This window comes from Phascolarctos cinereus, unplaced genomic scaffold (assembly GCF_003287225.1).
Source record: "Phascolarctos cinereus isolate Bilbo 61053 unplaced genomic scaffold, phaCin_HiC Scaffold_726;HRSCAF=1367, whole genome shotgun sequence".
Lineage (NCBI taxonomy): Eukaryota > Metazoa > Chordata > Mammalia > Diprotodontia > Phascolarctidae > Phascolarctos > Phascolarctos cinereus.
Genome location: NW_027556098.1, coordinates 278,514,276 through 278,540,302, shown reverse-complemented (window position 1 = coordinate 278,540,302; position 26,027 = coordinate 278,514,276). Strand labels below are relative to the sequence as shown.

Genomic DNA, 26,027 nt, shown 5'->3' with positions numbered 1-26,027 from the left:
GAACTGGGAATATTTAACATAAAGAAGATGATGATGATGATGATTATTCAAACCAAAAAATTCATAAAACATTAACAAAATACAGTGTCCATTACTCTATGTCAGCTACATAAAGATATGTACAATATCTTTACATGGTGTTATAGTTCTGCTTACTTCATTTTGCATCAGTTCCTCACTTAAATTTTCAAGAGTGCTGTTTGTGATATGATTTCATTGGCAAAGGAAGCTCCCAATGAAGAAACTCGCTCTATGAATGCAGTTCAGGAGTTATTCTACATCATAGAGCCTTAAGAATTTTCCAGGGCACTGAGAATTGGCGTCTCACTAATGATTTCTCAAATGCAAAATCAGATGAACTTTTCTCAGTCCTCATTCATTGACTTCTCATTGACAGCTCTTCAGTTTGTAATACTGTTGACACATAAACACATACATGTATATATGAATATATACACACATCTGCATATATACAACTATATATATATATGTATATATATGTATGTACATGTATGACATGGCCATAATAATATAAATGGAAAAAAATAACAAAATCAAAACTGAATGCTGTGCATTTGTAAGACACCAAGTTTGGACCTGAAGAGTTTGCAGATGTAGGAGACCTATACCTGTGGAACACTACATATATTATCATACTTGAAGGACATGTTGGATTAGTTTTGTTGAACTTTTTTCCTTCTCTTTTATATCTTTTGTTTAAAGGACAGCTCTCTGGGTAGGGAAGAAGTGAAGGATATATCAAGTAATGAATGTGATTAAAAAAGAAAACCAATAAATTTTTTTAGATGAAAACTCTCTTTAGTCTTAGAAGGGCTACAATATGTTGACAGAGTACCTATATCCTGACAAAAGCACAGATTCTTAAAGCACTACAGCAAGTCTTCATATTTTGTTGTTGTTGTTCAGTCATTTTAGTCACATCTGACTCTTCATGACCTCATTTGGGGTTTACTTGGCAGAGAGACTGAAGGGATTTGCCATTTCCTTCTCCAGCTCATTTTACAGATGAGGAAACTTGGGCAAACAGGGTTAAGTGACTTGCCCAGGGTCACACAGCTAGTAACTGTCTTGAAGCCAGATTTTGAACTTAGTCTTCTTGACTGCACCACCGAGCTACAGAGGCCTTCATATACCTGATGACTACTAAATAATGAATGGCAATATTAAATGAAGTAAATTACCTAACAGTCCTATACTGTTTTCAAAACACTTTCATCTCCATTATATCAAAAGATCTTAGGGCAAGCAATTTGGGCCATTTTATAGATTGAGAAACTGAGACCCAAAGTTGTTAAGTGATCTGTCCAAAGCCACTTAGCTTAGAGTCAGGAATAGAATTCAAGTCTTGTTTAGTATTCCCTCTGACAACAACTTTCATTTGTAACAAGCTTTCAGGTTTATAAGGCAATTTCCTACCAGTGAGGGAGGTAAAGCAAGTATTGTCCTGCCTGTTTTATAGATGAGGAAACAAGTCTGATGAGATTAAATTACTGTTTTCCCCAAGCTTATAGAGGTGACAAAGATCAGAGTCAAGACTCAAACCCAGACATCCTGACATGAAGTTCAGTGTCTAATGAACCTCTCACTCTGCTTTTTCTTTACATGACAACTGTCAGGCTGAATATACAATATGATTGCATGCATTATCATTGCCTAGAGAAAGACTAGGGAGATCACTCACAATTTGCGACAGGGACACATAAAACACAATTTCTTAATGTTTTGTTGACTAGAGGGAAGTACCAAAGTTGAACTGTGAAAGCAGAGAAATGCTTGCTTTATTTCACACTGATTCATTGTAACTGCAGCCAGGCACATCAAACGCCTATTGGTATAGTTTCTGTATTTCAAACTGTCATGATTTTAAAATAATTCACTCAAATATAAGAACCTTAAATAAAATATGTATATTCCCAATTACATAGTGACTTAATAATAAGTTCTTTGAAGGAAGAGACTTTTTTTAATCCCCAGTTCCTAGCAGAAAGCCTTAAAAACAATAGGTACTTAATAGAAGAGACTTTTTTTAATCCCCAGTTCCTAGCAGAAAGCCTTAAAAACAATAGGTACTTAATAGATGCTTGATAAATTTAATTCATCTGATATTTTGTGACAGATTCATTTATATACCTCTTTTGTCAGATTATAAACCAATTTGTAGAGAAGGGGTGTGCAGTCCACTCTAAGGGTGTAATTGCCTGAGAAAGAAACAAAGATATGTGCAAATTAAATATCATTATTTACAATTCTAACTTTATTTTCCAATGTTTTAATTATAAGCATATTTCAATACTTTTAGAAATTAAGTCTTCTTTGCTCAGGAAAGGGAAATGAGGACACAGCTGTACAGCCTGAGGGCAAGCTCTAGCAATACAGGTTGGGACCAGGAGCAAAGAAAAAACATTCTTATTCTAGTAGTTCCCAGGGGGATTCTGGGATTACAAAGCCTTCAGCACAGGAGGTTCCTATGGGGGATATATTGGAAAGAAGGAACACTACTGGGACTTAGGTAGCACTTGGTCAGCAATGTCTAAAAGGCTGGAGGAGGGCTGAAGCCAGTTTTCCTACAACTGGATTGTTCATAAGTAGGAGACAGAAGCCAAGGACTGAAACATAAAAAAACAAACAAACAAAGAATCCCAGATAATTTCTTAAATAACCAGAGTAAAGGGGGTAATTATACTGGGTGTTCAAGTCTCAGTGCAGTTTTAAGCTTTCGATGTTGTAATCTGCATGAAAACTTTTGGGAGGTCCTGTATATTTTGACAATCACCACAACTTGAAGACCAAAGTTCGTCTGACTTGTCTCTAGACTCATCATTTTAGAGCTTTAGGCTATTTGGAAGATAACTTCATCTAGTGCCCTTATTTGGGAGGAACAAAACAACCACCACAAAATGACCTATATCCAATTTAAGAGGATCTTTGTGAGATATTTTCTTGTGCTTTAATGAACAATACATGCAATGTTTCCCAAAAGACTAAAACGTGGAAGGAAACTGTTACAATATCTGCACTGCCAGAAATACAGTTGGACAATGTACTTAGTAAACAAGGAGGGACCAGTGAATATTGAGTCTACCAAAGGTATTGCTTTTGTGTATCATTTAACTAATAAAATGAGAAACAAAGATAGCAATAGCAAACAGGTCACATGAAAAGGACAGCTTAGATGGTGCACTAGCAAATACTTCAGAACCTAAAAGATGAAATTACTTATCTGAAATAAATTTTACCTTCTATGGATGAGTCAGAATTTATATAAGCAATGCTTCTCTCTTGAAGTATTTTTGCATTCTCCTATAGTTGAGGTAAAGTTGTTACTTTATTCTTAGTCATTACCATATAAGAAAATGTATACAAAATAATTGAGTTACTTCAGAAGAACAGTCAGTCAATACCCCTATAAATTAAGAATTTCCAAAGTTCCTCATTCCCCCAAGGATTCTGATAGAATAAAATCTACCTAGTACAGTTGTAGCTGTGGTTTAGAGCTTTCATTTTCTACCTGAAAAAGCTTTCCAAAAAAAATTTTTTTTTAGTAAATAGACTTTTTTAGGCAACCCTTCTGACAAAGAAAGTCAGGCCTATGTAATGGACAGGGAGCTGGTCTCCAAGTGGGGAAGACCTGCCTGGGTTCAAGCCCTGCCTCTACCACATACTAGCTATATTATATGGCCTAGGCAAATCATAACTTCTATGTGTTCTAGGTAACTCTTTAAGACTCTGAGTTGCAGAAAAGGTTCTGAAATCTGCATTGGGAGGAAGTTTCCCCACTTGCTAGTTGCCTACGTAACTGTGAAGTCACAGGACCAGTCTTTATCCCTATCTTTTAGCAAATAGGGTCTTATCAATTTTTCTTATTAATCCTCCTGAACAGCTCCAGACAACCATGCAAGCCCATTTCCACTAGAGGGGAAAAAAATATTTATTATTCCTCAAAATTGGGAAGGGGGAAGTAGTGGAAAGAAAACATGGCTAAATATAGGGCGAAAAAAGTGTTTCTCACAACGTCAAGGTGATAGTTGTCAATGGGATACCTATAATATTGACTGAGTAGGAAAATACTAGATGATGTTTGTACGTATTAATTAATCACAGTATCTAGAACATAGTACAAATGATACATAAAGTAAAAAAAAGACTCTAAGAATGAATATTTTCGTTATTCTATATTACATTCTTTCTAATCTCTTCTATGTGGACCAACCCTATTAAAAACTGTATAACAATTTATATATGAATATTTTTATTTTTTATGTTCTCTCTGATTCCTCTTATCAACCCCATTATTAACTATAAAATGGTTAAATATATACATGTTATATCTTCTGACTAGATTGTCAGCTCCTTAAAGGCAGGGAATGTATTGTTTTTCATCTTCTTATCCATAGTGCCTAGTATACTGCACCGAAGGTGCTTTCTGTGTTTTTGAATTTAATTCAAGTGAATTGAATTATTAAGAGCAATTTACACCCAGGAGAAAAAAGCAACTGGGAGCCACCTTTAGTGACTGTAATTCTTATGAGACAGTCCATTCTATTTTCAGAAAGCATTGCTAATTTTTTTTTTCTTATATTGAGCTAAACAAAACCTGCCACTCAATAATCTTCCATTCCTTGATTTGACCATTGAAACTACACAAATGAACTAGAATTACTCTTCCACATAATGGTCCTAAAAATTGTGGGGTTTTTTTTTGCTTTTTTCTGTTTACATAATGTTTACATAATTTCTTTTCTTTTACACACACACACACACACACACACACACACACACACACACATATTTAAAGTTCAGTACTCCAAAGGTCAAGAAGAAGCCAAGACCTCCATCAGCAATTATGGTTAACATTCCTTTAAACAGAAGTGAGATTTAGAGCTGAAATGGATCTTTAATCTAACCTCCTCATTTTACTGAAGAGGAAAATGGGACTCAGAAGAGCTGTGACTCATTTAAGGTAACAGAAGAATTAAGCGGCATAGTCTAGATACAGATATGTTTTTTAAATCTATTAGCAGAGCCTGATTTAAATTTGTTTCTGGTATTATTATTATAACTTTCAATGGGGGTATAATGGTGTAAATTGACATTTTGGTTTAAAAAAAAAAGAAAGCTATATGGCAATACAGGTATGTCCTGATTTAAGAAAACTCAATATATGGATATCTAGAATTTGAAAATATATCCAATGGGGACAATCAATAGTATTATAAAAGTTCCCTTCACTTTACAAAAGGATTTCTTTAAAAATCAAGACCATATAGTTACTTTTAGTATTCACAAATCACTAACTATAGTAGAATCTAAGGACAAAGGAATTTACAGCTAAAGCATTAGCTGACACCACCAACTAAAGAACTATGACAAGTAAGAACAAAGCATTTCTCTTCCTATTATAGTATGAGTCAATGGAAAAATGTAACTCAGTTTTAAAGAGTTTAAACATACATGTATAAATCTATTTTTAAAAGTAGGGAGCAGCTACAGTTAGAATGCTACCATGAACCTCAGGCTAATATTACAGTCAAAAAAAATGATCAATATGAGAAACCATGTCATATTTTTCTTAGAACTCTAATTGTAACTCAAGATATAGAATGAATACCAATAAACTAACTTGTCCAAAGTAGCTCAGCTAGTCCTGATAGCTTTTTGTTCTTTTTGAAGTTGATGATTTATCTCATTTTTCACAAGTTTGGATAGAATCTAAATTATTTGAACAAAAAATACATCACTTTTTTACATAATACTTTAGTCAGAGGCTGTCAAAATAAATAGATATGAGTACAGAAAACAATTTCTTCAGCAACTCTAGAAATTAAAAACCTTATAGGCAATAGTTGCTATTTGCAAGTTTCCTTAGGTATACATACATTTGTTCATTGCTGCCAAAGGAAATGACAACAATGGTCTCTTCTTTATTTACCTCAGCCCATTCTGTGGAACCCAACAATCCAAATTCTTCTGCATCCCAGCTAGCAAAAATAATAGTTCTTTTTGGTCTCCAGCCTGAAATTACACATTAATTTAAAATTAAACATAAGATCACAGGATCAAAGACTTTCAGCTAGAAAGACCCTTAGGGGGCACTGAGTCCAACCTCCTCATTTTACTAATGAGGAAACTGAGACCCAGAGAAGTTAAGTGACTTGCCCAACATCCCAAAGGTAGTGAGTGGCAGAACTGGGATTTGAACCCAAGTCCTCTGACTACAAAATCCAGCACTTTTTCCAGTACATCATGCCTAAAAATAAAAGAAAATGAAATATGTCACTCTCATAATTCTGTGTCCCCCCCACCAAACTTCATTTGTTTACCTCCACTCATCATTTTTCCAAAACTCCGGACAATCTCTTGTAGTACAGCCGCCCCAGTGGTTGGGTCGATGGCACCAAATACCCAAGAGTCCCGATGACCTCCAAGAATAACATACCTGTCTGAAAACACATATATTTAAGTAAGTGATAATTCTGAATATAAAAGCATATGCTAAGCCATCTAATTATTTAAGTTACTAACCATCTTTCTTCCACATTAGAAACATACAACACAGAAAGGAAACATTATCTTAATTGTGTACATTTTAACAATTTTCATACTACTGATAATATATTACCTGCCTGGTTCTCTAAACCTCTGAAAAAATTGAATCTGAAGAAAAAGTTAATAACACACCTGGTTCTACGGATCCTCTGATGGTTCCAATTACATTGTAAATCCTTGTTATTTCATTGGTGTTGTGAACATGCATTCTGACTTTCCTGTCAATAACACAAGAATGAAGAGAAAATTTTACGGTTTTATGACTAATAGTTTTATAACCATATGTAGAAAACTAAATGTCTAATATTCTATTTATTTTTTTCTCATCCTAGTTCATGGATCCCCTGACATCTATCCATACACCCCAGGTTAAGAACCTTTGATCTAAGAATTCTTGAACTGAGATTCAAAACAGATTCGCACAAGGAGGACCGTTTGGAGATATGGGCCAGTAAAACAAGCTTTGGGCACCACCTGGTGGCACAAGCAGAAAGCGTACTCAGAGTAGTTTTCCTAGTCCTGGGCATGGGGTCACAAAAGCATACCTAAGAGAACGTCTTTTACTAAAATCACCAAGAGAAGCAAACCCAAGGCTGCTGGCACATCAGCTCCCACCCCCCTTCTCTCTCCCTATCTCTCCCTTCTTGAGAGAGCAAGTGTCTGTTCCCTAAACCTATTGCTATTTCTTTTTTTTTTATTTCAAGTTTTTAAAGATAAAGTTTGTTAACCATTGTATTACTAATGTGTTTTTAATCACCTAAATAAAGCAGAAAAAAGACAATGGGTGGGGAGAATGAATACAAGAGTGAAACAGATGTCATAAATGGTAATAAATATTCACTAGAGCAATTCTACTGGCTGGAGGCTGACAGCTATATATAAAAAAATTACTGATTCAATTTTCCAATTCCCCAGAGCACAAAAACTTAAACCTCAATCTTGCCAGATAATTAACTAAGCAGCTTTGACTGGAGGAAGCTGTGACAATCTGGAACTGGCATGGAAGGTAAGCCTTGGCTACTTTCTCTTCCAATTGTTTTCTATTTCCTATGGGCTTAAAGGGGGAAAAAACAAAACAAAACACACTCACAGAAAGAGTGACCAGAGAGAAAGTCACATCCAAAAGAAGGAGTCAAGATAAGTTATATGGAAAGATTGATACAGCTAGAGTTATTATGGTAAATGCTTAATTGCTCCCTGGAATTGACTCTCTAGGAGGGAAAAGGTAAGTATGACACAGTTTTAACAACTTTTCCATCACTTTTTTGTTGTTGTTGCTTTTTTTTGGTAAGGCAATCAGGGTTAAATGACTTGTCCAAGGTCACACAGCTATTAAGTAAGTGTCAAGTGTCTGAGGCCTCATTTGAACTCAGGTCCTCCCAACTCCAAGACCAGAGCTCTATCACATTGTGCCACCTAGCTGCCTCTCCATCACTTTCTGAAATCTAGACAATCAATGGGTAAATCAAGCCTCAGTGGTCTATGTTTAAGGTGTAAATGCTCACAGTAAAATTTAAAACTTGGCAAACCTATTAGCCAGCTCCATTGGACCTATACAAAGGTCAAATCGTGCTAGTGGCAGCCCTGCTCATAAACCCAGAACAATATATCATCACCCACACTGAAGCTGCATCAGAAAGGAAAGGCAAAAGTCCTTTCACTTTGATAACATGGTACTTTCACTGACTACTCTATTTGGCCAGTTTTCTTATCACTTCATGTTGACTTAATTTACACTGGTCTACTAATTGTTCTTTTAGCTCTACTTTTTCTTTATCACTTCACAGAGGTCATCACATATTTCTCTGAACTTTTCCTAACTGACTTTGCTTATTCCACAGCAATATTCATGCCATATAATTTGTTTAGTTGCTCCTATCATTGTGCACATATTTTGTTTCCCCCCTTTTGATATAATAAAAGATGCTATTATAACATTTTTGTACAGATTTCTTCTTGCAGTAAATAACTTTATAGTGAAGTTTCTGAATCAAAGGGTATGAACAATTTTAACTTGCGTGCTTCTAAATTATTTTCTAGAATAGCTAAAAACTAATGTGTAGCTCCAGCAGTGAATTAGCATGCCTGGTCTTGCACAGCCCTTCAAAAATTAATCTTCTCATCTTTTGGAACCTTAGCCAACTTAATTGGTATAAGGCAATGCCTCAAGTTCTAAGCAATATAAATTTCAGATATTAGTACCATTTCTTTTTTTTTTTCAAATTAATAAAATTATCTGATTTAACAGAAAAAAACATTTAAATTGTGAATATTTAAATATTAAAAATTATGAATTTACATAAATTGTATTAATTCACCCACAAATGGAAACAATATTCAATGATTTGTTTTATACAAGAAACAACTTAAAACATAAAGATTCATACAGGATTAAAGGCTGGGTCTGGAATAAAAGCTTTTATACTTTAATTGAATTTAAAAAAATATAAATGGCAACTATTTCAGACAAAATTGGTAAAGTCAAGTAAGACAAGACAGAAAGAAGTTATATTAAAGGCATACAATAAGATTAGGACTAGAGATTAGCCCTGTGGTTTTACTGATACAGAAAATTCCAAAGTGAAGAAAATCCCCGTACCAAGGCAGGTCAGTGTCTTCTCTGCAATAAGTCTTAGAGAATTGCCAGAGCACTGAGAGATTCAGACTTGAACAAGGTCAGAAAACCAGGGTGAGGCAGAGGTAGAAGCTGAACTCTAATCTTCCTGCCTTTGAGGCCAACTCTCTATCCATTATGAGCCATACTACCTTTGAAACTCTTAATTCTAACATATACTCTTTCTATCTGCCTCTATTTGTCTCTCCTTCCTCTCTCCCCCTCTCTTCCTCCCTCTCTCTCCTTCCATAACACCACCTCCTATTCCTCATAGGAAATGGAAATTAAATTACAAGATTTAGATAGTAAGAAAATAATTGTTGGGTACATGTCTCTCGGTGGTACTTCTTGGATTTACATAAACCTCACAGAAGGATAAACAGGACAGAATATCCCTATTACTAGCATATCCAAATTGTGTAATATATCATCTAGCATTTCCATAAAAACTGATCATATGCAAGTTTATTAGGGCAGACTGAATCCATATGTAATATTTAGCCAGCAACTTTCTTCATAAGAAAACAATCAGAAGATAGTTCCATTTATCAAGGCATCAAATACACAGAGATTAAATAACCCAAATAAGGAGATAGAGCAGATTAAAATGTTTTCATTAATTCTCCATAAGAATCCCAGTGCTTAGCACAGTTACAGAAAGCACAGGAAAGTATGCTACATTTGAAAAAACAAATATAGAGCTATGATTAGTAAGAAAAACGAGAATATCAAGATTTATCATTCAGTGGGGTGAAGATAAAAGAAAAGAAACAAAGGATCAAAGAGAAGAAAAATCCTATCTTAAATCAGGCAAAATAATAAAAAAAAGAAATTAAATGGATGAAAATTGCTTATTTTCCAGATTAAGACCTGAAGGTAGGACAAGGTAAGAATAAGCATTTATATAGTGCCTGCTACAGGTGGACATAGTGCTAAACACTTTGTAAATAGTATCCATTGAGTTAGTGTGTAGGGATCTACATACAGGACAGGCTCTGAAGATGGACAAGGAATTAGACCCAGATTTTAACAAGTGGTAAATAGCAAACTGGTTTACTTTGGAAATATGTAGCACTCTTAACAACTGCGATCTTAAGTCATGTTGTGTGCCTTAGCACTCATTTTGTCTTGACTCACTTGGCCACGAAAAATATTCTCTTGGCAACCTTTTAAAGAACAAAGCAAAACAAAAAACAGACTTGTGATTTCATCCATAGAGGAAGCTTCCAGGTGAGATATTTATTATGCTGATGCAAGGTGAAACTCTTTGCTACTCATAGTCTTAAAAAGTTACCTGGGCACTGATTTAAGTGATTTGCCCAGAGTCATATAGCCAGTATGTGTCAGAAGTGCACTTTGAACCCTTGTCTTACTAACTCTAACTACTTCACCAGAAGTGTCAAATGCATAGCCCACAACACCCCTGAATGATGCTCGAAAACAGATTAAAATGTAATTGGACAATATTTAACAAAATGAATAACAACAGAATACAGACAATTTCAATCTGTAGTTTTCTAAGTCAATCTGCAGCCCTCAAAGATCCTTATGCCTGGTTTAGTGGCCCCGTTTCTTTCTGAGTTTGACACCCCTGCACTACATTCTCACTGCAATGCTTTTTGGTTCTAAATCTTAGAATACCAAAATTTCCAAGGAAACAAAGCTGTGGGTGAACCAAAGGGCAATGTAGAAAAACAGTGTATGCAAATCAGCTTCAGCACATTTCCAATAAAATCAATGTAACCCTGCTTCTGCCCAAGTTTGGGGCAGTTCTATACTTCCTCTGTGTATGTGTGTGTGTGTGTGTGTGTGTGTGTGTGTGTGTGCGCGCGCGCGCGCGCACGCACATACATATGTATACATGTATGTGTGTCTATAGGTCTGTGTATACACACATGCGCATGTATACACATGATATAACATACATAAACACATATGTGTATGTGTACATGCAACAAACATGTGCATATGCATGTGTGTGTATATACACACACAAATCTATCTATCTATCTATCATTTGGTTGGAAAGCTGGTGAGTGTAAGATAAGGGCTACCTTTCCTCTTAAGAGTAAAACTAGGGAAATTCTTTCCTTTCTGAGCCCCAAATCATACACCTGGACTCAAGATATTTGAGGGGCTGCAGCTAAATATAATTCTAGCCTAACATCTGCTTCTCCCTCTGATAGGATAGATCCTCCTAGAACCTTCATTTAAAACAAGTGTCTGGGCCAGCCATGTCTCATTCCTCTGGATTCTGTACTTCCGCCATGACCTACTTTTTCATCCTGATGCTCTCTCCACTCTGGAATTCACACATTGATGCATCTCAGACTTCCTCTACACCAGGTACTTTTATCTTCATTTCCTACCCATTTCCAGCTTCATTTATGTATAGTCTCCACCCATCAGAAGGTAAGCTCCTTGAGGACTATCTATTCTTCCTACTTGTATTTGTATTCCCAGTGCTTAGCCAGGCACACAGTAAATGATTAACAAATGCTTGTGACTTACTGATAGCCCTCATAGAGGTAGGAGAGATCACCCTACCTCCTGCCTTCTTTAATCTTGCCTACTCCTCCTACAGCTAGGATACTACAGTGGTATCTGAACAGTCCTTCTATTCTTCACAATGGAAGAAAGGAAGTCTCCTTGGAAATGGTGTGGGCCAGATCAGACCTTAGATCACATCCATCTGAGACACCAGGGGCTCCATCGACACATTTAGAAAACCCAGCTCCCATAACTCTTAGACCTACATGCAAGAAGTGGTATAAGAAATTCTAGGATTGGAAAAGGAGGAAGGGGCCAGTTATGTGGCAACAAATCAATTAATCAACCATCTTTGCTTAAGGGCCTTCTATCTGCCACACACTGTGAATACAGAGATAAAAACTAAGTAATCTCTGCCCTCAAGGAGCTTACAATCTCTCACCAGGGGTAAAGAGTAACAGTAAAATAGCCCACAAGCCTCTGAAGTACTCACAACATGTAAAGGACCCAATGATATTGTAAAGTTCTTCAGGATGTTGGGCAGATCCTCTCTGAAGGATGTGAAGAAGAATATGGACAAGTATGAGGACTAAGACTAGAAGGAATAAATGGGTTGTGATCTGTATCAATGAAGAGAGTACCTATGTTGCCATGAAAATACTGGAAAAGAACAGGTCTACCAAAGTATCAAAATAAGTAGATAGGCTCACAGCACCTTCTCAGATGTCAAAAGAAAGCCTTGTGTACCTAAGAGAAATTAAGCAGTAGGCGTCTAAGAAAATCTTCAATTCCATTTTTGCTTGGTTTTCATGCAAAGTTATTACTGGGAGGTCTCTTAAGATGTTTATCCATGTTGCCCGCCTTTCTATCTCATCTGTGCTCCAGCACCAAATTCTATTGGCCTGCCAGAATGTAGAATGTGCTACTATCACTTCAAATTCAACTTGTTCAGAACGTGAACTCATCCTGTTTACTCTCAAACAAGCTCTTTCTCTCAACTTTACTTTCTTAATCAACGGCTCCATCATACTCCTTGGCTACTTAGATTCAAAACTTCAGTGTTTTGCTTTTTTCCTTCACTGTCCAAATCCAGTCCTGCCAATCTTATCATCCTTTCAATTTTTCATAATTTACCCCCCTGACACCTACTATTACAAATCTAGTCAGATCTCAATTTGCATTCCTGTAATATATTCCCCCTCCAATTCACAGCATTTCAGAGCTAGAAGAGATTTTTAAAAACCTAGTCCAACCTTATCATTTGGCAGACATGGAAATCCATAGCCTACTGATATTAGACTCAACTTCCTAAAATGCTACTTTGACCCTGCTTCATTAAACCAAATGAGCAAAATCAATAACATTATAACCAACACACCGTTATCACAGATAGGGACTCTAGAGTGGAGCTGCCCTATTTAGGTACCCCGAGTTTGAGGCCCCTTTGTGCCATCATTGGAAAAAACTCCCCAAGAGTTGGCAGCTACTCTGTATTGAGTCACAATACTCCAGTCCTCAATTACCATTCAGCCCACACAGACTAGATATGGAAGCCTAAAACTATTGGCACATGTGGGAACCAACTTACTCCATCCTGCTTCAACACATCACATGAGAAAAGCCAACACCTCAGCCCTCTGTAGCTGTTGAGCACCCAGACACCGGGTCTCTGCCCACTAAGACTCTGGTCAAGATGAGAGAGAGCCTCAGAACACTAGGCCTCTTGCTATCATAACTTCATTCGGTCCTTATGCCCTGACACCAGGCCCAATCCAGAGTTTATTAATTCTGTAGGAGTCAACAGTCTAGAAAAGCTGAAGAACTGGTATAATAAGGAATACTAAGAAAGTGAAGTGAATGCTTTTGGAAACAAAGACAGGTAACTCAGATAAAAGGATGTGCCTTACATGTATGTAGTACTTAAGGAAAGCATATTCACATATATGAGATAATTTAATAATAACAGCAACTTTGAGGAATAGGCAGTAAACATATTATCCCTATTTTAAGGGTGAGGAAACTACATTGAAACCTACCTGGTGGAATAGTTCCCTATAAAACCAGGCCCAATATTATAAAGTACATTAAGATTTCCTTTCCAGCTGTCATCTGGTGGTGCAATTCCTCCCATACTGCTATTAAGACAGGAACAAAAATAAAACACATTAAAAGTTGAGCACTTACAACTTCTCAGATGGAGTCATACACAGTGATGATAGTGATAAAAAAAAATAATTCCTCACATTGAAATACTGACTTAAGATTTTAAAAATAATTTACATAAATTATATCATTTGACCCTCAAAATAGCACTGTGGGACACTAAAGATATTATCATCACAATTTTATAGATTAGGAAACCAGAAGAGTATTTCTCCATTTTCTCCCCTCTGTACCACCCCTCCACCCCACCACCACCCATTCTTTTTCTGGGTGATAACACAAAGACTCATTAAATCTAAAATACTTTGGACACAGATCAGAGACCATTAAGTATATAGCAGATATTGGGCAGCTACTTATTGAGTAGGTAAAGGAGTTAAAGGAAAGGAGTCTTTATTGTAATCCATGAGAGAAACTTCAAGGTCATGTTTAACTCATCCTTTTGGTTAACTTCTGCATCCTTTTATTCTTCTAAATTATACATCAACTATTTCTTAAATCTTACTTTTTCTTCTCTCTCAAGCCACTACAAGTTTTAGGCCCTCAACATCTCTTACTTGGATTATTTGTAATAGACCCCTCAACTCAACACATCTCTATTCATTCAGTGTCTACTATGCATGAGGGTACTCTGCAAGACACTGGAACAACAAAGACAAAAATGTAATAATGCCTTCCCTTCAAGGAGTTTGCACTGTATGCAGTGTCCTGTAATAGAACATGGATGCAACAAATATACGAGGTAAATATGAAGTAATCTGAGGAAGAAGACAGTAAAACCTGGAGGAATCAGGAGAGCTTTTATGGTAAAAAGGGTACAGAAAAGTTAAAGATTCGAAGAATTCCAGGTATGGGAAAGAGCTTACAAAATTGCAAAGGGTCAGGAGACAGAATGTCAAATTCAGGAGAGAACCATTAATGGAAAATAACATGAAAGGAAGTAATATGAAATAAAGTTGGAAAGGTATGTTAGAGTAAATTTGAGGAGGGCAATAACTGCCAGGCTGAAGAGTTCTTGTCCTAGAGGTAATAGCTATCCACTGAAGAATTTTGAGCAGGGTAGCAATCTGTCCCTAAGGAATGCTATTTGAGCAGCCATGCAGAGAATGATTTAGAGAAAGGACATATGGGAAAGTTTACACATGAATTAGGAGGTTACTGATATAATCAAGCAAGAAATGACAAGGGCCTAAACTACAGTAGGTTGGTGGTCGTGTGAGTGGAAAGGAGATGGAAGCAAGAGACATTATCAATAAAGCCACTAGAGAGGACAAGATGACCAAACAAGAAAGAGAAGTGGGCCAGCATAGAGCCTTGGTCTCTCTTACTCTACCTTTCATACCACTGCCTAAATAATTTTTACAATGAATAAACTAACCTCCCCCCCCCATATGTCACTCTTCTCCTCAAAATCCTTCGTTGTATCCCCATTTTATGTAATTGAAGTATAAATTCCTCATTTGACTTTTAAGGAACTCTGTCTTTTAAGGCTCTAGCACATATTTCTAGCTTTATCCCACACTTTATTTTACCCTTTAAAAGAAACTGACCCACCCATTTTCCCTTCTTCTTGTCCCACCCTGTTCTCCCAAACACAATAACCAACATCATCATCAACAACATTCTAAAGCAGGAAAGGAACTCAAAGGTTATTCAACCCAACTCCATAATTTTATAGATGAAGAAACCAAAAAGGTTAAGAGACTTATTTAAGGTCATACAGGTAGTAAGTTTTAGAGGCAGGATTTGAACCCAGGTCTCTTCCCACAGTATCATTTGCTCTTGTTCACACTGTGCCCCGTAACTGGAATGCACACAGCCCCTCATCGTCCAAGTTCTGTGTTTGAAATCCTTCCCCTCTTTCAGGGAAAGTACGTGGCCATTACTTCCATGAAGCCTCCTTGAATACTCTTTCCTCATCAAAGTTCTCATAGTACTTGGTTTTCCCCATTGCAACTACCTCTAGATCATTTTACTTGTAGCTCCCAGAAAAGAACAGCATCTCCACCCGTGAAAAATCCAAACCTGCTGCTTTTATTAATTACTCATCTGTTTTGCTCAGGCCTCTTTGGATCAAGTTCATTGGTCCATTTGACAAAGCTAAGCTCATTCTCATATAATAAGGATGTTTCCCGCATGAAAAGATTTTAGTACTTCACTATGTTATTAGCCAACTTGATATTTCTCCTTCCCTCCCTGTGTCCAAAGTGGGAAGGTGACAGATAGAAATCACTTATAACTAGCTTACCTCATCACTTCAAGATACAGAGCATAATGTTCCTGCAAAAGCCCACAAAGACAAGTCTTTCCATTACCTGTGTCTTTTCACCATTCAGTATCCTAACCACATGAGGTGTGTGGTGTGTTTGGTTTCACCTTTGTATCTCTAGGGTCTGCAGAGTACCTTGATTATTGTATGCATCTAATAAAAAACTTTAAGGGAGATAGAAAATTTAATCCTAAAATAAAAAGAATCTTCTTAAAGCGATAGGTCTTGAGTCTCTGTAAACGCATCAAGAAAGAATCACAGAACTAGACCTGAAAAGGTCCTCCGATAGAATTTATGGTTAAATCTCACTTTTACAGACAAGGAAACTGAGATACAGGAAGTTGAAATAACCTGTCCAAGGTAACCCAGCAAGTTTTCACTTGCGCTGGGAACTTGGGCCCAATTTTCTTCATTCGCAATCAAGAGCTCTTTCCTTTATAATAGACTGTTTGACTTGAAGGGGGAAAACATAAAATATCAAGGAATTTAAATTACAGGTTCACCTTGTACCTAATGCTTACAGAATGCTAGATTCTTTTGATTTTCAAAGGTCATTGGCTATACTCATCCTAACAAAAGTTCATAAACTTTCATCATGCTCAAGTTCAATAATGAATGTCCAACAGCAATCAGTTCTAATAGAGGGAATATGTTCTCATCTGTAAAATGAGAAGATTGGACTTGATAACCTTGAAGATTCCATCCAATTTGAAATTTATGATCATACAATAGGACATCATGGTCAGATAGAGAAATCTAAGTGTTTTTTAGTTGGGAGGTAGACCGAATTGTGGATGATGATGAGGATCAAATGTATGACTATCTGAGTTGGAGTGAAGGTACAAGTCATAGGAGTTAAGGAGCTTAAAGAATTGGAAAATAGTAAGATTCATGGGACATTAATATCTACACTGAAATCTTCAATTATAAGAGCAGTGAATGGGGTCAAGAGGACGATTATGAACTAGGTACTGAAACCCTGATGAAGGAGGAAGAATGATCTCAGGGCTGGTAGATAATAGTCTCCTAGAATGTGAATAGAGTGATTTATCACAGTTAAGAACCTCAAAGGAAAAGAGATTACTAAATGGTAGAAGTGCTAATGAAGTGGAAATGGTAATTTTCTTCACTGAATATTATTTTAGAAAGAAATCCAATATTCCAATTAATCTATCATTTCAATGATGAGGGTGTTCCCACCAACAACTCAGATTGCAACCCATTGAGGCTGGCATTTTGTTTAACCTCTCTCCATGTACTCCCATAAGTTTGCCACCCAACATGGTGGGAACTTCCTGAAGTTGTCTGGATCCTATGAGAATACAGATGCATCAGAAAATCAGTCTAAGGGTTTTCACTCCCTCTGGTCATATGACCAAATGAACAATAAAAAAATAATTACATTAAAGCCAAGAAGTCCAGATTCAAATCACAGCCTGAATGCTTACAAACTGAGTGGCCCTAAGCAAGTCACAACCTCTAAGCCTCAATTTCCTCATCTGTAAAATGGGAATAGCAACTAATTCACAGTGTTGTTGTAAAGATCAAAAGAGATAATACATTTAAAGCAAACCTTAAATTACTATATAAATATGAGAAGTTATCATCATCACCATCACCACTACCACCACATCATTTACAATTTCTCCTTTGTTATTTTTTGTTTGTGACATGCTGCATGCTTACCATATATTTCTTCATCACCATTTGGGTCATCCTCAGTTTCAGTTCTTAGATTGTAATGTTCCACACTTAGTTTTGCAAGTCCTAAAGCACTATATAAATATTAGGACTTTTTGTTATCATAGCATAATAAGGAATATTTCCTTGGGAGTGTTTATAGCTTTCAATGAAAATATCTTATACAGAGTGACTGTTATTTTCAAGATTAAATAAAACAAATATTTACTGGTATCTGCTAGTGGCAAGCCACTGTGCTATGAGAATTACAAATAAATGTAACAACAATAATAATAACTACCATTTTATAGCACTTTTAAGTTTACAAAGTGTTTTAAAACACATACATGTATGTGCATTTATATTACATATGTGTATGTGAGTGTCCAGCCAGTATTTCCTGTTTTTAATACGTAAACACAAAAACCACTGAAATAATCCAAGACCATAATTAAATATATGTCACAATTTGATTCTGTAAATATTTATTAAGCATCTATTATTTCTAAGGCACTGTATTAGGCGCAGTGCATAGAATACCAAAAATGAATAGCCTTCCAAAAGCTTACATTCTACTAGGAGGCTGGAGAAATATACACCATGTATTTCTGGCTGTTGTGCGGGTATTATGCCATGACTCTTGGTTCTAATCTTCACCATCAACCCAGCCCTCCAGCTCCTGCCTTAGGTTCCGAGTTCTTCATTAATGAGAGGTTTCCTTATCTGTCCCAACCAACACCAACTACACTGCTCTCTGAACACATTCATACTTTTCCTGGTGCTCTCCTGCTCTCCTTTCCACTGCTAGCTCTGAGAACGGTAATCAAATAAATGCTTCCATTTTTGGAAAAAATGTATCAAACAATTGCTATAGGCCTCTACTCACCAGTTCTGTGACTTCATAGACTAAATCATCCCTCCCTGCCCACTATGTGGTCTTTCTCTAATAGAATTCTAATAGGCATGTAGCAAATCCTGTTTCACTCATTGATCCAAAATATCATACATGGCAAATTAAGTCAGAGGGAGAATAAGAGATATCAGGGAAGGTTCCGCAGAAAGTAGCACCCACGCTGAATGTTAAAGACAAGAATTCTAAGAGGTAGGGTTGAAGAGAGATTACGTTCATTCCAACCAAGATGATATATGATCACTTGTCAAATGAATTGCACAGATGATAAGGATCATTTCTATAGTGGAAGAAGAGTAAGATGTTTAGAGACAGAATTTTGAATAGTGTCTTATAGTTCAATGGAGGCATCCTTCTCCAATGAACTCTTTCAGTTCAATTATTCCCAAGTCTATGTATCTGATCCTAATTTAGAACTCCAGAATGGTACCTCCAACTGCCCAATGGAGATCTCCACCTAGATGACCCACTGGCACCTTCTACGTAGGATCATAGATGTAAAGCTAGTAAGGACTTACTACTTACTAGTAGAGGCCATACAGCCCAAACCATTCATTTTACAGAGGAGAAAAATGAGACCCAGGAAAGTTAAATGACTTACTTTAAACTCAATATGAACATGAAAATGATCATTTCCCCCCTAAACTCTCCCCTTCTCAAAACTCCCTCTTTCTGTTAAAATCATCTTTGACTCCTCTCTCTCTCTCTGTCTCTCTCTCTCCCACCTTCCTCTACTAATAGTGCCACCATAATAGTTCAAAAAGCTGCCAAAATAACCTTCCTAAGACACAAGTCTATCTCCTGTCACTGTTCTTCTTGTACTTCCATCTACTCTGGGATAAAGTAAAATTAATTAGCTTAGACTTTAAAGCTGTCTGCATTTGGCTCCAACTCACCTATATAGACTTATTTTACTTTCTCGGCCTCCTTCATACATGCTATCTTTCAGTAAAACCAGACTAGTAAATATTCCTCAGACTTAACATGCCACTATATATCTCTGTACATCTTTACATGCCATACTCTATACCTAGAATGTATTCCCTCTTCATCTTCACCTTTCAGAATTATCTGCCACTATGGCTCAAGTCCAGATGCTGCCACATAAACATCCCTGATTCCTCCAAATGAATATGTTCTCTCTCTTCTTAAATATACTGAAAACATATTGTCTGAATTCCTTCAATGTTTCCCTACCATGTATTATATTTATCTGTATATATGCCATACCCTGTGGCAATAAAATATAAGTTCCCTTAATGAAGGGACTGATATTTTTATCTGCATATCTCTAGCATACAGTACCCTGTATGTTATTAAAGAAAATTTGTTAAATGAATGATTACAATAATATTTTAAGAAGAGTAAGCTGGTGGCAATATGTAAGAATGAGAGGCTGGTGATAGGAAGACCAGTTAGGAGGCAATTGAAACAAGCAGTAGGCCATGAAGTAAGGGCCCAAGCTTGAGTAGTGGCAATGGGAATGACAAGGAAAAAACGGATGTAAGAGATACTGTAAAGGAAGACTCAAAATTAATTAGTTAATGGACTGGATGTGGAGGATGTATAAGAGGGAGGAATCAAATACAGCTGACTATCGTTACAGTTTTATTATTAACAGAACTAAGTTAAGTCAAGAAGGGGAAACAATGTTGAGAGACTCTGGGATTAGTTTTACATAGGTTAACTTTGGGATAATATCAAGAAATGAAAATAGAATTGTCCATCATGAATTCAGTCACAAATGCAGAAAAGAATATCAGGAGAAGAGTTAGAACCAGAGATACTGATTTCAGGTGACAGGTAGAACCATGAAAATTGAACTCCAATAGAATATATGCAAAGATAGGAAATAGACAGATGAGAAGTGATTATTGGAGTTCAAATATATAATGGATAGCAAAACTGCTTTTGAAATGGTTTTTGATATTTTAATCTTTAGTGATTAGTATTATTCACGTATCCTTTTAGAAAATACAACAAACTTTCATTTTATTAAGCAACTAAGTGGATCTATTCTTTTACTCCAAGAAAAAAAGGAAGGAAGGAAGGAAGGAAGGAAGAAAGAAAGATACAATGAGGCTAGACCTGTGATTTCACTGGTAGAGGGACCTCCCAGGTAAAGAAATTCCCTCCACCAATGCAAGTCAGCTCGTCTACAGTTTATAATCTTAAAGAATTGCCTAAAGCAGAGGAATGTCAAATATGCCAAACCAGATTAAAATGTAATCGGGAAATGTTTAACAAAATAAATAAAAATGCAGCACAACATAGATAGTGTTAATTTGTTGAACAATCAGAAACCTACAGAGATCTGCTTTTTGGTTTGTATTTTTTTTTTTGAGTTTAGCACCACCAATCTAGAGCACTGAGAGCCAGTAAGTGTCAAAGGCTGTACTTTGAAACCAGTTTTTCCTGGCTTCAAGCCAGCTCTCTATCCACTATGCCATACAACTTATGCTTTTACAAAAGAGAAAACTACTGTCCAAATGTCTCCTCTTTTTTATCCCCTATTTTTAAAAGAAAGTCTTGAATCATAAAATTATTTTTTTTATTTTTAATAGAAAATATATACATTAGTTTTTAGATTAAGAAACAGTCTTTTGGAGCAAGATATCTTAATCTTGCATCCAAGCAAAGACTTTACCGTAATAATATCTCTGCATCATGATATCCAATGGGATGTACTGGTATTTGGGGGATTCCCACTCCTTCATTTTCTGCATACCTGAAGGTGTATTCTGAAAAATCAAGTGCATTTTCTAAGTAATATGCCATTTTCTATTTCACAAAGTTAAAATTTTGATCATCACAAATTAAAGGTAAAATATGTAGAGATAATTGATTTTTATTTTCCACCATTACCACCACCAGAGCCTTTGGATATGAGGAAAAGAAAATTTGTAAGGTTCATTTACATTTTTTGTAGACATTACTCACACATTATTGTATTATGAGAGGCAGTGTGGCATAATGGATAGAGACATGGCCTTGGAACTAGGAAAGATCTAGGTTCAAGGCCTGCCTCTGACACAAATTGGTTCTGTGACTCTGGGCAAGGCACTTAGCTGCTCGGTATTCTAGGCACATCTATCTGCCCTACATTGGAAGAGGGAGCTGCTTCATCCAGGAGTTCCCTAGACCAATGAAATAACAAGTCCAAACCCCATCCCACCTATTATTACATTGCTACATACGATCATCATTATATCTTATATACTATCCATAGTTTCTACAACTAAAAAGTTGTAACTTTTTTCACATTTATATGAGATTTCTTAAACATATGCTTAAATTCAACTTATTTATTTACTCTTCATAATTTTCTTTTGATATTTGTATCATTTAACTCCCTGGGGAAGTTCTGAATTTCTGCTTGGAACATCTGCCATAAAACAAATGATGGGAAAATAGAACTTGGCCAATATAAATCAGAAAGAAAGAGGAGAAAAGGCAAAATGTAACAGGAAAGGAATCATTTATAAATATCTTGTTTAAATAAAAGTTTTCCCTCTAGATAACTAAAAATCTTTGTAAACTTTTAAAACACTTCGATATCTCCTTCAAATAGAAATGTAGCATTTAATTGAAGTAAAAAAAAAGATTAGTAAATGACTTCATTCGTCCAAACTCAACATTTATTAAGTGTCTGTTACTCTGGGCCAGGCAATAATCTACAATGAGAATAAAAAGAAAACCAAAACAGACCCTGTTCTCCAGGAGTTTACATTTTCCCAGAGGAAATTATTTTTATTCAGTTGTTCAGTTGTGTCTGACTCTGTGACCCCATGGACCATAGCATTCCAGGCTCTTCTATTCCAGGGGAAATAATACAAATTTAAATAAATAGAAAATAATATACAAAATAATTAGAAAGTAATTTCTAGGCGGCACAGTGGATACAGCACCATGCCTACAGTCAGGAAGATATCTTCCTTTGATACTTACTAACTGTGTGACCTTGGACAAGTCATTTAACCCTGTTTGCCTCAGTTTCCTCATCTGTAAAATGAGCTGGACAAGGAAATGGCAAACCACTCCAGTATCTTTGACAAGAAAACCCCAAATGGAGTCATGAAAAGTCAGACACAAGTGGAACAACTGAACAAAATTTCAAGTGTGGAGAAGATACCACTAACAACAGGGGGAACAGGCCTCATGTAGGTGTATGATGGCACGTGAGGGAGGGGAAGGAAGTAAGCATTTATTCAACACCTGCTATGTGCCGGGCACTGTGATATGTGACTTACTAAGGGTCACACAGTTAGTAAGTGTCTGACACTTGATTTGAACTGAGGTCTTCCTGATTCTAGGAAGAAAGAGGAGGCAGAAATTTCATGAAAACCCAGGAAAAAGAGTGCATCCAAGAGCTGTTGTTCGTCCTTTGGATTTGAAGAGGACCAATGACATCAGGATGTTGGGGTCAAGGTACAGGGTGCTCAACTATGCCCGGTCAGTCCAACAGGAGCTGGGAAGGCTCTACCACAGCTCAGGCACAAACTGTCTATTTGAATGTTTGGGTTGGAGGGGTCTCTAGATTTGCACATTTCACATTACCTCTGTGCTACTGCAATTCTGCGTGGACACGCCATGCTAGGCAATCCTGTGCTAGCACCTCCCATGTCTCACGATCTATAGCAAAGTTCTTCAGATTGACCTTGAGAGTGTCCTTCTATCTAATCTCCATGTGAGTGTTTGCCTTGTGCAAGTTCTCCGTAAAATAGTCTTTTAGGTCAATTTATGTTAGGCATTCAGGCCCATCAGAATTGCACTCTCTGCAATAGAGTTTGAATGCTTGGCAGTTCAGTGAGAGATGAACCTCAGTGTCTGGTACCTTATCTTGCCAGGTGATCTTCAGAATCTTCCTATGACAATTAAATAGAGGATCCAAGAGCATGATGTGGTCAAGAGTGTCTAATACTGTACCTCACCAGTATCCCCAGTAGCCTCTCCCTCACTCCTCCCAAAGGTCTCATTATAAAGAGGGCTCAAAAGTCCAGCCAATCTTCTTTTCCCACTAGCCACATTCCTTGGAATCAACTCCACCATCAAGAACCTGATCTACGCATCTTCCCCAACACACTTTTCAGCTTCCTTATGTGTACTGTCTTCTCCATTAGACTGTAAGCTCATTGAGGGTAGGGACTGGTTTTTTTCCCCCCTAATTTGTATTCCCAGCACTCAGCACAATGCCTGCCACACAGTAAGTGCTCAATGTTTTGTATTGTATCATACTGTACTGCATCATAACAGAAGGTCAGAAAGGACAAAGACAAAGAAAATTAACAGGTACTGAAATCCACCATTCTAAGGTCTGTTATTCTGGCAGGCATTTTGGAGGTCTGGGTAAACAAGGGTTGGTTCACTAATACTATATTCTCCACACTCTGGACACATAGATGATTATGAATTTCAGGCACTAAATACAACATTACCATAGCTATCAAAGCAAGCAGTCTCCTATAATTATGTTATTCATACCAACATTGCTATGATACATGAAAAAGTATTTTAAGCATTTAGTAAAAGTCATTTAATATTTAACTTCTCTGGACACCTCAGTTTCTCCACCTATAACATGAAAGGTTTAGAATAGATGATCCCTCTATCACAAACAACTTTATGAATCTAGGATGTTATCATTAAACAGGATGTTATTTTAATCTTCACGCCCAAATGTTTATGTTGCCATTAAACCAGGAAGGCCTGAAATATTTTGGAAAGGTGCAAAATTTGTAACAAGTGTGTTGCTCACCTTTCGCCGGGTAACCTGGAGTGAGAGGATCACCTGCTCCATTCAGGTTTAATACATTCCCTCGCTGGGCGACATCTCCAGGAAGGTTCCATCCATTGGGATAGGGCTGTACCCCAGGAGCAAGGTAATCAGCTGGATCTGAGTACAAGATAATCCCTATGGCTCCGGCTAACATGGCATTCTTAACCTGCAAAGCCAAAGTAAAATAGAAAAAGTCAACATGGCAACACTTGGCTACGCAGCCAACTTTGACTCTCTTGCCTCCCTAATAACTAGCTATCAACTGCAGCTGCTTCTACCAGCACAGTGTCTCTCACAGGTGAATCTGTATCCCCCCTTTTCATGCCCACTGCTATCAGACTGCCCACTGCTATCAGACTGGCTCAGGGCCTGGCCTCTTTTCTCACCTATATGCCTGGCACACCGTAGATGCTTAATAAATGTTTATTGAATCAAATTGTATAGGCTTCTAACTGCTTGTCTTACTTTCAGTCTATTCCTTGTCCATAAGGTGGCATTGTAGCACAGTAGAAAAAAGCACAGAATTTGGTATTAAAACATGCGAGCTCTAATTCCAGCTCTGCTACTTGCTACCTAAGCTTCAGTTTCCTCATCTGTAAAATGGGTCTTATTTCTATATTATCTACTCGACAGAGTGGTTTGGAGGTTTAAATATGAGGTGGGCGAAGCACTTTGTAAACTTTAAAACACCACTCACATATCCAGGATTCCAATTATTTTTTACTTCTATGAGCTTTGGCAAAGTACTTAACTTTTCGCATAGACTGAACAACAATAGGTCCCAAGACAAGCTCTACTTGGTCTTTGTTTGGGCTCTGATTAGCTCAGAACGAATGTAAATAGCAAAAAGGACCATTCTCTGCCTCACTTCTTACTGAGCCTTAATCATGAATGGGCGTTGCCTCAGTCACACTAAGACCAGTCAAAAACTTTAGCTTGAAAAGGCCAAGGTGGTCCATTGCAACCTGGGCCATCTCCAGTTGTCTTGATCTATATCTGGCCACTGGACCTGATGGAGCAATGGCACCCCTAAAAAAGAGTTCTTGAACCTTCCCACAAATTTCATTAGCCCATATCCCTGGCATTAGCCTGAGGCATCTACCTCATCCCAGGATGATCATTTTAACTTTTCATTCTCTTCATCTAGCCCACTGGCCTACCCTATGCTACTTTCTATTCCTTAAATCTATCCAAATCTTCCCACGCTCTCTTTGTACAAAATATCAATCTTACCCTCATTAAATTGCACAGATCCTTAGAATCTAGTCCACTTGTATTGGCGTCACAAATACCACAGACTCACTAGGAATCTCGCCAACCCAACCAATGTCTTAATTAACTCACTACTTGGACTGAAAGAAGGCGTGAGTGGTCGAATTCTTTTTAGGCAGACCTCCACGCAGTACCCTTCAGGGTTGCTAGCACCCTTCGACCACATCCACAAGAGACCCAGATGGCTCAGAAGGAGAAAGTAAGGCTGGTGACTTGGCACAGCCCTCCCTCACTTAAATCCAATTCACTGGCATGTCATGGCATCACCTCCCTCATGTTATGATCC

At 37.1% G+C, this 26,027-nt stretch overlaps 1 protein-coding gene across 1 annotated transcript in view; it reads right to left on the bottom strand.

Annotated features, from left to right (window-relative positions):
* LOC110218170 (N-acetylated-alpha-linked acidic dipeptidase 2) overlaps positions 1-26,027 on the bottom strand; it is a 105,125-nt gene that overhangs the window by 58,204 nt on the left and 20,894 nt on the right. The window contains 8 exon segments of the mRNA XM_021000744.2: positions 2,152-2,219; positions 3,258-3,321; positions 5,951-6,033; positions 6,342-6,461; positions 6,700-6,785; positions 13,708-13,806; positions 21,341-21,434; positions 24,449-24,635. Of these exon segments, the coding sequence (XP_020856403.1) occupies positions 2,152-2,219; positions 3,258-3,321; positions 5,951-6,033; positions 6,342-6,461; positions 6,700-6,785; positions 13,708-13,806; positions 21,341-21,434; positions 24,449-24,635 (801 nt within the window).